Below are 12,827 nucleotides of genomic sequence, written 5' to 3'. Positions count from 1 at the left end.
GCGCTCCAAGGATGCCTGGCCGCAAAATCGTGGGGGGTACACCAGGCCCCCCGCTGGTCGCTGAGCCGCCCTCTTGTGCCCCGCTCGAGGGCAGGTGGTACTGCGCTATTGGGGCCTTCCACCCCTGCTCCCAGTCCAGCTACAGGACCCTCACTGCAATCCAGGACCCGACTTCACCATTGCGCGCAGGCCACACACCTCCCTCGTCCCCTGCGGGCCTCCTAGTTGCCAGATGGGGTCCGGATCGTGTCCGCCTATCTCAGCAGGCCACCCCCATTCTGCCGCACTCACCAGACCAGTCTGTGGCGCAGGATCACTTCTGCCCCCGATGTCCGCTGAGCGCGCTCAGCTGCTCCACCGCAGTGCCACTGGGGGGCTCACCTCCAAATTAGCTTCCCGGCTGCAGTAGGGCCTTCTGGCCGCCGCAATCTTCGCTCCGCGCCTGAACTTCCGCACATCGGATTCAAACCAAAGCTTGATCTACAGGTTCCTCCTGCACTCTGGCGTCAGCGACAGTCTTTAGGGTACGATCATAGTGCGGATTATGTGGCGGATTGATGTGGGAGTCTACTGAGTCCTCGGGGCTCTCCTAAGCAGCAGCCATCTTGCTCGTCTGCAAGCCACGCTCCCATATCTCTATTTTTTCATTAATTGTTTTAGTTGGTATTTGGTAATACTCAGCAACAGAGCACAAACATGAACAAACAAGGGAGTATTACAATATTGGATAGACTACCAGCTGCAGATTCCTTACCATAGAATTGTCTGCAGGCACAGTACTGGGTCTAAAAATATTTTCGGAGCAGTCCCCCCGGTGCGCCAGTAGGTGGTGGTGTTCAGCTCCATGTGGCATTGCCCATGCCAGAAGTGATGTGGGCGGTGCCTATATAGGCCCCACCCCAAAGCACCATGTCAGTTCTTTACTTTCTGCTCTAGTGAGCGCGGATCTGCAGAGAGCTACTCCATGTAACGTTGACTAGCCGTTTTAGACTTTTGTCAAAGTCTTTTGAGAAGTTTTTCCTCCTGGTTTGGCAGGAATGTCATCTAGGAAGACCAACCTCAAGCCCTGCAGCACCTGTCTTGGATCTATGTCGGTGAAGGGACCCGCACTTTGTTTGCCTCTAGTGCATCGAGCGGAACCAAGACGTGAAGACCTGTGTTGACTGCTGCACAATAAATCCAAAGGCCTTGAGGGACCGGTCCCTCAAGTTCCTGGCGGCTCAACGTACAATGCTGTGATGATCCCGGAATCTGTTGTGGACACTAAAATCTTCATCACAGTCTGTCAAGTCACACAGGTAAGTCCCACCGCAAAAAGGGTAAGAATTCAAACAACCCTTCCGCTTCACTTTGGCCTACAAGACGAGGGAGCTTCGCCATTCGAGGCCTGGCTCTGTGGTTGAGCCAGTGCCTGGGTTGGTTTCGCACTTCACTGAGTTTCCGGAAGCCGGAGCAACCCCTGCTTAACCCCAAGAGTTTTATGTGGCCATGCGCCTCATAATTGAGCTGCCTGTTCCTGCTTGTGCGTCTTTGAGAAGGGCCCCTTCTAGCCCAGTGCCAGTTGGACTCCATATCAGCCCTTTGGAGTTGCTGGCCATCCAGCTAGATCTCAAGGCATTCCTCCCTTGCATCCAACAAAAAACAGTACTCATTCGCACAGACAACACAACTGCTATGTTCTACCTACATAAACGGGGTACATCTACTGATAAAGTGCACAGCTGGAGTGGAAACGATTTTGCAGACCTCCTTTGCAAGATGCAGCCACAAGTCCTCCTCCTCGTACTTTATTGGAGGTTCCTCCTTGTAGAACTATTCGCCACTGCAATAAACACAAAATGTCCTAACTTCACCTCCAGGTTTCTATACTCGCAGTCTATCTGCAATAAAATGTGGATGAACTGATCAGGGATATTTGCCTATGCTTTTCCACCTGTCACTTTTTCCATTTGTGGTTTGGAGGATCTGCAAACATCCCTCACCCTCATTCTCGTGGGTGCCACTTGGTCCATTCAGTTCTGGTTCACAACCCTTCTCGAACTGTCCCTAGTACCGCATGAGAATCTGACCAACCGTCCTAATCTTTTCACCCAAAATTGGTACACACTCAGACCTCCAAAACCTAACAGCTCAATCTTGCGATTTGACTCCAGAGGTCCTAGTTTGGATACATTAACCTCCCTTCAGAATGTATGTCCATCCTTAAGGAGCTGTGAATTCCTCCTACCACAAAAGATTTGTGCACTAGTGTCTTCCTAGGCACATTGACCCTCTGAAAGTAGCAGTCGAGGACATTCTGTTATCTTCACTTGCAGAAGTCGGTGGAAGCTCTACTTACATCAGATTTCACTTAGCTGCTTACCTTCAAAACGGGAAACAGGGGAACACACTTCACTTTTCAGAGTTCCAGTTGTCAAAGCATTTGTGGAGGAGCTCAAGAGTCCTTTCACTGCAGCTGCCACCTGCCCCATATTGAACTTCAACATTGTTTTAACAAGACTTTTGGGCCCACCTTTTGAGCCACTTAACTCTTGTCCTTTGCAGTTTCTTTCATGGAAAGAGGCCTTAGTAACTATTACCTCCCTCAGGCGTGTGAGTGAAATTCATGCTCTGACCCTCGAGGAACCTTTCTTCCAAGTGCACAATGACAGAATAGCCCTCAGGACAAACCCCAACTTCATCCCCAGGGTAGCCTCTAGTTTCCACCTTAACCAAACTATTGAACTGCTTTGTCTCTTTTTCCAAATCACACAAAGTATGTGCGCTCTCTAAAGCGGGTGTAGCACAGTGGTTGGTCAAATGTATTCAAAATTATTATGCCACAAGACCTTGGCCTATTCCCCTAAACCCCACTCAACCCGTAAAAAGGGAGCCTACATGGCATTTTGAGAAATATTGCCATAGCTGATCTTTGCTACACCACACAACTTTACTAAGCACTACTGTGTGGATATCTTATCTCGTCCATAACCTAATATTGGGCAAGCTGTCCTCCATACCCTCTTCCAGCAACATCCTGTGGCTAGCCACGGCTATAGGGAGAGCTGTTTTACAGTCTGTGCACAACATCTGTATCTACAGATACTAATGCGTATCCACAGCTGCTCATGCCACGAACGGAAAATGTTCCCCTGTAAGCATCTGTTCATGGCATGTAGTGCTGTAGATTCACATGCGCCGACCCTCCTCCTCGGAAGTCTTTTGATGTTGCAGACATTTTTACTTTAAATTGCCTTTCCTCATTTGGCCATCTTCCAGACATTTTTTACTTTTAATTGCCTTTCCTCGCTGGGCCATCTTCCTCTGCATCTCTAAGCTCCATCTACATCCTCACCCGCCGTGTGGTTAAAAACAATCTGAAAATAGAGCTGATGTCCCTGCCCATTACCATCAATAGGTGGAGCCTCTATACCTCGGGACTCAGACTTCTTCAAAGAAAAATAACTTGCACACGTCAGAACCCAACACTAGATTGGAAAACTATACACAACATGAGAATCTACAGCAGTACATTCCACGAATAAATGCTTACAGGGTTAGTAACATTTTCCTATTGGTTTAGTTGTGGAAAATGACCTCTTCATTATGGTTATACTCTGACACTGTTACTTAAAAATACATAAACTGTTTTAAAGTGTTTATTGAGCCTATTGGTATCATGTGATAATTATTCACCTTCATAAACAAGGTTTATTGTTATAGTTGAAGAACATTCTCGTCTACCCACAATAAAGTAGGCAAAATTGATTCAAACATGTTGGATATGAGTATGATAATAAGATCAAAGCCTCCTATGTTTGAAAACTGTATTCTTACATTTTCTGACATTCAGATGAAAAAATACTATGTTAAGATTCAAACTCTTATCAAGTAAGTATTTAAGTTCATTATATTCTTTCCAGGGTGTGTCGCCTACTATGCGATTATCCAAGGTCGCTGCTACTGGGTCTGATGAGCGGGTCTCAAGCAAGAATGGAAGGTCTGCCATTCCATACCCCCCAAGTAAGTAAGCTGCCTCATTACTTTCTGTAGAGATGGTATGCACCTATATTTCCAAAGGTAACATAACTCACCTGTTTTTTTGGTGTTTGCCAAAAGTGACTTAATGAGCAAGTTGAATGTAGCCCACCAGCACCTTTTCTGCAGGCGTTGGTAGCGTTATGTTACAGATCCCTCTTTGCTCTTTTTTGCTTAATAATTATTTTTGTCGTCTTTGTCATGCTTCCTATTTACATACTCGGAGTTAAACATATATTTATTATAACTATCAGTATTAAGTGCCTATATAAAATAGTGTTTTGTAATAACCTTGTCTCAGACAAAAATACTTTCAGTGGTATATTTGCACAAACTTGTACACTGATCTGCCTTCTGTTTTGTGTGCTGATGGCTGATGACCATGGTAATAGCTGAAGAGCATGTGGAGTTAACCAAGTTGGCCAGAACTCTCATGCTCATTGATTAACTTGTATATCAGTAATGTTAAAATGTGTTTGTTGCACCGACTCCAGCGGCTGCTGACTTGCAGAGGATGTTTCCAACACCCCCATCCTTGGAGCAGCACCTTGCCTTTTCCCCAAACTACAAAGATGGAATCAGTTCTGATACAGTGACCACTTTAGGCATGATGGGGAGTCCAATTATCAGCATGCAGACTGACTTCAAGATGGAGGTGGATGAATTTTTAAGTAGTCCTAAGCCAGAGGAAATTACGGTAAGATGTGTAGGTTAACTCGCTCTTCAGTCTGTATTCTTAATTTCTTATTTTAATTCACATTCGTAAAATGCTTTATATGGTCTAATTTTGAAAAGTTAGATGCAATTTTCATTGAAAGATAGCAGTTACATTTTAAGTGACTCTAAGATCTGCAGCTCTTGTCCATTGTATCAGAAGTGTAATTTTGGTTTATCGCTTAAAAAATGAGGTTAATAACTATTTAACCATAAGGATGTTGAAGTGCTTTATGGCAAATAGCACCCTACTCTGAGACCCAAGGTTAGATGTAGCAAAGGTAGTGTTTATGTAATATGTCCTTCCTTTTCCTTGTAAGGTTAGAAGGGTTAAGTTTCAGTTTGAGATCTTATACATTTGCTTTATAATCTTAATAGTGATAGATTAATTTAAATGACTTAGGACATGGAAGATGTGATATGGTATTGTGAGACGTGGATGTATGTGCCTGTTGGATGAATTGGTTGGAAAGAGAAGAGTTTGTGAATCATGTTTGGGAGTCTATGGTAGTCAGAAATGTTTGGGATGTGTTAGAGAGTAGAGGGAAATGTAGAGGTGGAAGTTTAAACTATATATATATATATATATATATATATATATATCTATGTATATAGTTAAACTTCCTCTTCTACCTTTCCCTCTATCTGTATGCGTGTTTGTGTGTGTGTGTGTGTGTGTGTGTGTATATATATATATATATATATGTCTCCGCAGCAGCGTAATTAAAGCTACAAAAGGACACACTCACAGGTCAGTTTCCTCCGAGTTTCTTATTTGTGAGGACCCCTCGCACCGGCAGACGCGTTTCGGCGTTGAAGCCTTTGTCAATGTCTGTGACTTAAAGCCAAGCACTGACTTAAATATTAAACCATTGGTGCATGTGACAACTCTTAACGAAAATAGAAGATGATGATGAACTGCCCATTATTTCACGGCGGCCATCTTATAACGTGCAAAATTGATGTTAAAAATATAAACAAAACGAAGTATTTGCAAACCGAAGAACAGGAGACAACCAGGTGCAAGATAAATTTCATGGTTCAAAATTCCTAAGATCAAAACGTTTTTATCTGTATGCACTATAGTAATTCATATTCAATACATTGTCTTATGTCTCCCCTCATAATTGTGCCCTGGATGTGCAATCAACTAAATTGCGTTCTCTTGTGCTTGAATGTCCCAACATTTCTATAATCCCTATATAAAAAAGATCCTTTATATATAAATACAGGGAAAGCAACAAAATATCAAAACTGTAAACAATTTTGTGTCAACAGTAGTCGGAGATATCATTAAAGCTATGCCTGCCATAGGAATATGTATTGCTCCATGGCACATGCAATACATTCTAGACGATTCGGTTACCATATTTGAAAGTTCTCACGGCTGGAATGTCATCATTGCACCGACCGTTCACATTGATCAGATTCTGTTGGACTAAACGGGGCAGAGCCTTCACCTCTCCTTTCCTGGGACTTTCAGAGAAAATAGTCTGGTATGTTAAATGCTAACCGTAGCTCTTTCATTCCCACATCAAGGTCTTTAAAAGCAGATTTTTAGTTAAAATCTCCCCCTCCGCCCCTCGCTCAAATTCCAAAGGGGCATCTGGATAATCACATATTAATTTTTTCACATCATTAACCAGATTTAACAGTTCACACTCAGGCAGGGGGTGAATTGGAGGAACATACACAGTAAGACAGATAATTTGCTTTAGCCCTTCAGCATTTGTAAACAAGTCAATTAGGCCAGCAAGGATTCATACACAGGTAGTTTGGAGCTTCGTTACCTTCCACCTGTAACAGGCAGATATCAATATTAGCAACCCACCCACTGCTCTTCATCTCAACGAGGACTTGGCAACAAACCCCTCCACTATAGGGCACTCCAACAACAAGGTTTCCTGGAGGAGCAGTACTGGGTAATTGTTAAATCCTCTGTGGTTTTCTGGCTCTAAAAACCATTTAAAACCATGTATGTTCTGTACCAGGACAAAACCTGGCAGTAGATGCCCGACTCCAAACAGTCTATTTTGTTAGCACCTCCACCAATCCAGGGAGGAATATGCTGATCTTGGATGTCTTTAAAGGAGTGACTCCATTTACTGAGGGATATACCCTGGATGATTATGGGAGTTATTTCTCTTGGGCTCGTCAAACATCCTGGGGGGGGGGGGTGAGACAGATTTGACTCTTCAAGATTAGGCCTCTGTTACCTGTCCTACAGACAGTGGTCTAACAAGGGTACCTGATTATGTCTTAACCATCCGTGTTCACATAAGTGGGGTATCTGATAGTAGTAGCCCTCCCCTGGTTTTCCAACAGTTTCTCGCAATGTCTCAATTCCTTCGCAGAGACTAATGCCATTTGCTGCCAAGGCTGGACCAGAAGCTTCCAATAAGTTTGTAATCTTTGCAGGAGCAAACAGTACACTGGTTAGTTCTTCCCCTACAACCTTCCAAAGACCAACCAGTGCCAGGTCCTTTGAGGAAATATTCCTTAATCTTTTAATGTTACCACATATACTTAACAGTCTGCATCTATTAAAGGGTTGACTGAGTGACACGTTTTCCTTTCAGATTGAGGCTTTAGGAATACTAGAGAATATTAGAGCAAGCAGGTGCCGGTCGCCATTTTTCTACTCAGGGCCCTCTTCTGCAGACTGCTTTTCCTTCCTTGCCCTTGGTGTTTCCTCCGTCACGGGATTCATGGGGGCGTAACATCTTCGCTTCTTCCAGTACTGCTTTGCGAGCGCTCAACACACTTTGTGTTGGCCAGGGCTACCTCCAGCCTGTGGGATTCTCTGGAGTTCCTTCTGTCTCGGGTCTCCCATGAAGGTGCCCGCTCTGATCCACGGCACAATGTGTTGGATGGTCGAGAGTTGGCTGCGTTTATTCTCCATGCGGCCTTGGATGTTGCTGATGCTCTTGGCCGTGCTATGGCCAGCTCAGTGGCTCTCCGTCACCATGCTAGGCTGCGGGATGGTGTTTTTCCAGAGAATATTAGGGAGCGTCTGGTTGACCTGCCCGTTGATGGGATTCATTTGGTTAACACTCATGCGGACTCCGCCATTCAACGTCTCCTTGCGAGGCTCCGTCCTCCTCCCCATCCATAAGCTTGGCTTGTTGATCCTCTGGGGCTTGATGGGAGGCGTTATCCAACCTTTTTCCTGGATTCTGGTGTTTTGATTAACCCGGTGTGTTCTATGTGGTTTGCCATGCCTTCGGGGTCCCTGGGTTGGCCCCTCTCTACTGTTGGCTGTTGCCCCCCCCCCCCCCCCCCCCCCTGGCAATTGTGTATTTTTTTGTGGGCTGATTGATAAGCCGTCTGTGGTTCTAACCGTAGGTCCTTATGTTCTTGTCCTCTGGTGCAGGATTTCTCCCTAAGAGTAGTTCCTATGTTTTCTTTGGGACATGTCTTACCCTAAGTGGGGTACTTGTAGCTATTGTATAGCTCTGTCTCACACTGGGAGGGTGTGGACTCCCCTTTGCGGGTTCCTCGACTTTCCTGGCGTCGCTGTATACCGCTGGTGTGGTTTCTGTGATCTTTGTCTGGGCGTAGCTTGCACTGCTCCAGTTTGTCATTTCAGTATCCGCTGCATATCTGGACCAGCTTCAGCATGCTGTCTGCGGCGTTGTGCTGTGGTGTTTAAGCCCTTGTTTGTCTGGCGTTTCGGCCTGGTCCTCTGTCTGGTGTTCCAGGGGGAATAGGGTTTCCTGGTATTTTCCTGTGTTCTGGTTGACCGCTTTAATCCGTCCTACGTATTTCTCCTCTTTTCTACTGGCTGGTCCCACTTCTTTTTGTGGGTCGGTTTTTATGTCTGGAACCCTTTAGGGGTTGTTCTAGATTTTCCTGGCCTTTGCCTTCATCTTGCGCTCAGCTTGGGCTGGGCGCTCTGCTTCATGGTACTTGATGGCTGTGCATGCCTGCTCTTTCTGGTCCACGGATGGGGGCCTTGGCGTGGGCCGTTGTGCTCCTGCCTCTTGTTCTGCTGGAGCCTTGCAAGACTACCTCTTTCTTCTCACGCCTGCTTTTCTTGACTGTGGAGCAGTTCCTTCCTTTTCTGCTGACTCGAGGCTGTGGCCGGTTCAGCTGTCCCCTTTACTGTGTGCGTTTGCCTGTGGTGGGCTTTGCCTCCATTTCTACCTCTTCTCCTTGGAGTTTTGGGGTGATTCTTTTCTTCCTTGGTGCTCCTCTGCCGTTGTCCATCCCTCCGCGGCTTTCTGGCGGATGTCCCTGGTACCTTGGCTGGGCTTGGGGTGTCTTGGCCTCACTTCGCCTCGTCCTTGCATCCTTCTGCTTGGTGGGGGCTGGGCCGCCCTTCTTGTCCCCATTACACATCCCCTGCTGGGGCCCTGTGTTTTTTTTCCTACTGGGAGGCTCTCTTGCAGGCCCTCCTCTCTTCTGGGTATGGCTAGGGTATTCATTCTACGTTAAGGAATCTGCGGCTAGTAGTCTCTATCAGATGTATGAGTTACTTACCTTTGGTAACGATGTATCTGGTAGAGACGATTCTAGCCGTAGATTCCTCCCTGTTCTGCGAGGACCTTCAGCTTGGTCTTCTGCACTCGCCTGCCTCTGGGTGGTTTTGTCTTCTGCGAGTGCCCTCTTTCACTTCCTCCCTAGTGGGATTCTCGTTCTGTTTGTTTGATCCACGCCTTCCTTTCTGGTGATCGGTTGGTGGGTTCATGGGTACTTCTGCGTCCCTGCACCCTGGTCTTCCAGTGTGGGGCCTACTCATGCTCTTCTCCCTTTTTCATTGCTTGAAATTCTTGACTCCTCTGCAGTTTTCTGAGTTGGGGGTCTCTTGGCTGTGCCTCGATCCTTAGCTCTTTACAGGGAATGCGCCTCTCCTTGCTGGTGTTATCTTGGGGGGATTAGTCATTACTCTTCTGTTCTGGCCTTGTTGTTCCTCACTGTTTATAGGCAGGGGTTGCAGGCCTCTTTCGTCTGCTGTGACGTTTTTCACAGGCTTTTCTGCCCCCAGGGACGATGTCATATTTGCTTGCAGGGTTGTTTCGCAGTAGCTGTGCTCTGCTCTTCCCATCCCTTCTATGACTTTCGGTTCCACAGTGCCTGGCACACTGCCGGATGGTGCTGTTCCTCACCATTCGTTTCTTCCCTTTCTTATTTTTTTGCACTGTTCCCACATTCTCACAGTTTTTGTTGGTGATGGTTCTACGTTTTGGCGCAGAAAAGTTATCTGAAGAAAACTGATGTTGATGCGCCGGGGTGGGGCTTATGTGACCTTGCTGACGTCACGCCTGCGGACGACGTCAGGGCGGAGTCACGTGGTACCGCTCCCCCGCGCGCAAAGATGCTGTGGCAAAGAAAATTTTCCGGATCCAGTCTTACGCCTGGGGATAATTCTACGTTAAGGAATCTGCGGCTAGAATCGTATCTACCAGATACATCGTTACCGAAGGTAAGTAACTCGTACACCTGGAGGAGGGGTGTGTTGACGATTCTAATCAACTTGTGTCTGAGCAGTTAGGATGGCAGGGTTGAGGGAGAGGAATGGAACAAGGCACAAAGACTGGGTCTGGCATCAGTAAAGATTAGTAAATGGAAGCAAAGTTTCACAGAATTAACAGACTTTTACACTTACCAATGCAAAATTTGTCTCAAAAGCTTATATTCCTTTGTTCTGCTGTCAGCCAATACAGCGAAAAGGACCTAGGTTTTGGAGAGTGGATAGGTGATTGGGCTGAGCACAGATATGGGAGGAGTAACACGTCTGTGTAGGCTGAAAAATCGTTTTTTGTTTTTTGTGTGTGAAGGACATCTTCAGTCTACAAAAAATAGAGGGATTTAGCCTTGTTTATGTCGCTTCAGTGAGTTATTGGTACTATCTTATACAGACTTCTTGCCGCAGATTCCTTTCCATAGATTATTCCCTAGGCAACAGACTGAATCAGGAAATTTTCAAGCAGTCCCCCTGCATGCCGGTAGGTGGCATCATTTGGCTCCGCATTGGCGCCATCTGTGCCAGAAGTAACTTGTGCGGTGCCTACAGAGGCACCAACCCACTGGGCGAATATCTGTTTTTTTTCTTTACGCGCCGGTGAACTTCGATCCAGAGAGAGCTACCTCCAGTAATTTTTAATTGACTTTTTCATAGACTTTTATCGCAGCCTTTTTTGAGATTTCTTCTCCTGGTGTGTTAGGAATGCTCTCTAAGAAACCAACAGGCTTCAAACTATGTGATGGCTGTAACAGGCAGATGTCTGTGACAGACCTTTATGTGGTTTGCCTATGGTGCTTGGTGCCGACCACAAAACCAAGACCTGCAAGGACTGCCACACCGTCAATCCCAAGTTTTATAGGGAACAGTCTGTATTACCCAGCGACACCCCCAGTTGCACAGGTCTCGGGGCTTTTCCTCGAGCCACTCTCAACAGTCATTGCCTCGATCTAAGACATCAGATAAATCTCACAAGAGAAAAGTCTGAGAAGTTGAAGTGGTCTTCAACTTCTCCGCACTGGTCCAAGTCATCAGACCTGGCGTGGGAGAGACAGTTCTCTAGACGACTCTGTGCCAGGTTCCGCTTTGCGCCTCCCACAGTTTCCTGAAGCGACCTCACCCACCTCAAGGAGTTGCATGAGGCAGGGAACCTCTCATTTGGGCAGTCCGACCCCTCTGGAGCGCATTCAGGCCCCATGGGTTTGAGAGGAGCCCTTTCTGGTTCTCTGTGGCAGGTCCATCCTTAGTGTCAGTCGGGCCCCTTGATACCGTGCTGCATCCGGAGTGGCACCACCCGCAAGAAAGCGATCTTCCTCAATGGAGGCTGCTGTGCCGTTGTTTCCAGCATTGCTGACACCCTGTGACATTGCAGGCCCCTTACACATAACCTACTCTGACACGGAGCAGGATGGGCATCGTTCAATGCCGACTGGTACCATGCCTTCTGAGCCGTAGCCAGTGCCCCTTTCCTTTGACAGACCTGGAAAGAGTGACAATTGGTAGCGGTCAGAGGACCCTTATGGTTACTACCATCTGCTTGATGACACCCAGGACAACTGGTACAATGAACTGCTGGATGCCAGTGGTTTGGCATCTCACCAGACAGTGGCCTGCTCTTTCTCCTTACTGTAACTACAGAAAAGGGTGCATCATTCCACTGGTGGTGGGGAGGGCAGCTAAGGCCTCTGTCCTTCAGTTGCCCACAGTGACTGTCAAGACAAATGTATTGACAGAGGTGCTTCAGCCGGGAGTCGCCCCTTTTGAACCATTACTCCCATTAAATGCAGCCCTTACAAATGTTTTCCCTGGGGCCTGGTCCAAGCCCTGCACATGGGCTCTTAAGCACAGGACAGTTGCCCGCTGCCTTCGCCCCTCTCCGAGGAACCCTAGTTTTTTTCACCCAGCTAAGCAACCTGGAGAGCTTGGTGGTCCAAGCCTCCAGTTCCAGGATCAATCCTGGCACATTCGCTACCACTCTACCGGATGGGGAATCTAAAAGCCTGGATACCTTCGGTAAGAGGATTTTTTTTCTGCCAGCCTAATACTGCGTGCTCTTTGGGCTGATATTAACACTGTGGCGGATTCAGTTGCGCAAGGCTTGCCTAAGGCCTCAGAGGAGGCCTGAGCTATGCACTCCCAAGCCATGCTGACTGGTGCAATGCAGCAAAGTTCACCATTAGATATGGACTTGACAAAACTGATCTGCTGGACAGAGTCATTTCATTGTCTGTGGCACTGAGATGCCATGCCTGGCTGAGAACCACTGTCTTCTTGGGGGATTTTGAAGCTTCACTCATGGACATGCCCTTTGATGTCTCTCCCCTCTTTGTGAGAAGGTGGACTCCGCGATCGAATGCCTTATGGAGGGCAAAGTTACTGCCAGCTTCTTGGGTCTATATACATCCTCTCGCCAACCCCACTCCACCTTTTACTCCTTCCTTGGCTACAGTACGGGCTACCAGCAGTGTTCCTTCCCGTCCAGCCACCAGGGCCAGCAGACTTCCCAGCTTTTTTTCGTGGCCTTGGATGCGGTTCTCACAGATCACGTGGGACCACCAGCCAGAGTTCAGGTCATTCCACCACCCGCCCTAGCAGCCCCGAACCCTTTTAGTTTGCCTTTATACTAGCACGG

The 12,827-nt window shown here is 47.0% G+C and overlaps 1 protein-coding gene across 1 annotated transcript in view; it reads left to right on the top strand.

Moving 5' to 3' along the window:
* Positions 1-12,827, top strand: part of MED13L (mediator complex subunit 13L) — a 1,083,173-nt gene that overhangs the window by 867,771 nt on the left and 202,575 nt on the right. Inside the window, exons 14-15 of the mRNA XM_086943260.1 lie at positions 3,903-4,002; positions 4,512-4,714. Coding sequence (XP_086799386.1) covers positions 3,903-4,002; positions 4,512-4,714 — 303 coding nt within the window. The remainder of the gene's footprint in view (positions 1-3,902; positions 4,003-4,511; positions 4,715-12,827) is intronic.

The sequence above is a fragment of the Lissotriton vulgaris genome, chromosome 11 (assembly GCF_964263255.1).
Source record: "Lissotriton vulgaris chromosome 11, aLisVul1.2, whole genome shotgun sequence".
In the NCBI taxonomy this organism is placed as follows: Eukaryota; Metazoa; Chordata; class Amphibia; order Caudata; family Salamandridae; genus Lissotriton; species Lissotriton vulgaris.
This window is presented reverse-complemented; position numbering and strand designations above follow the sequence as displayed.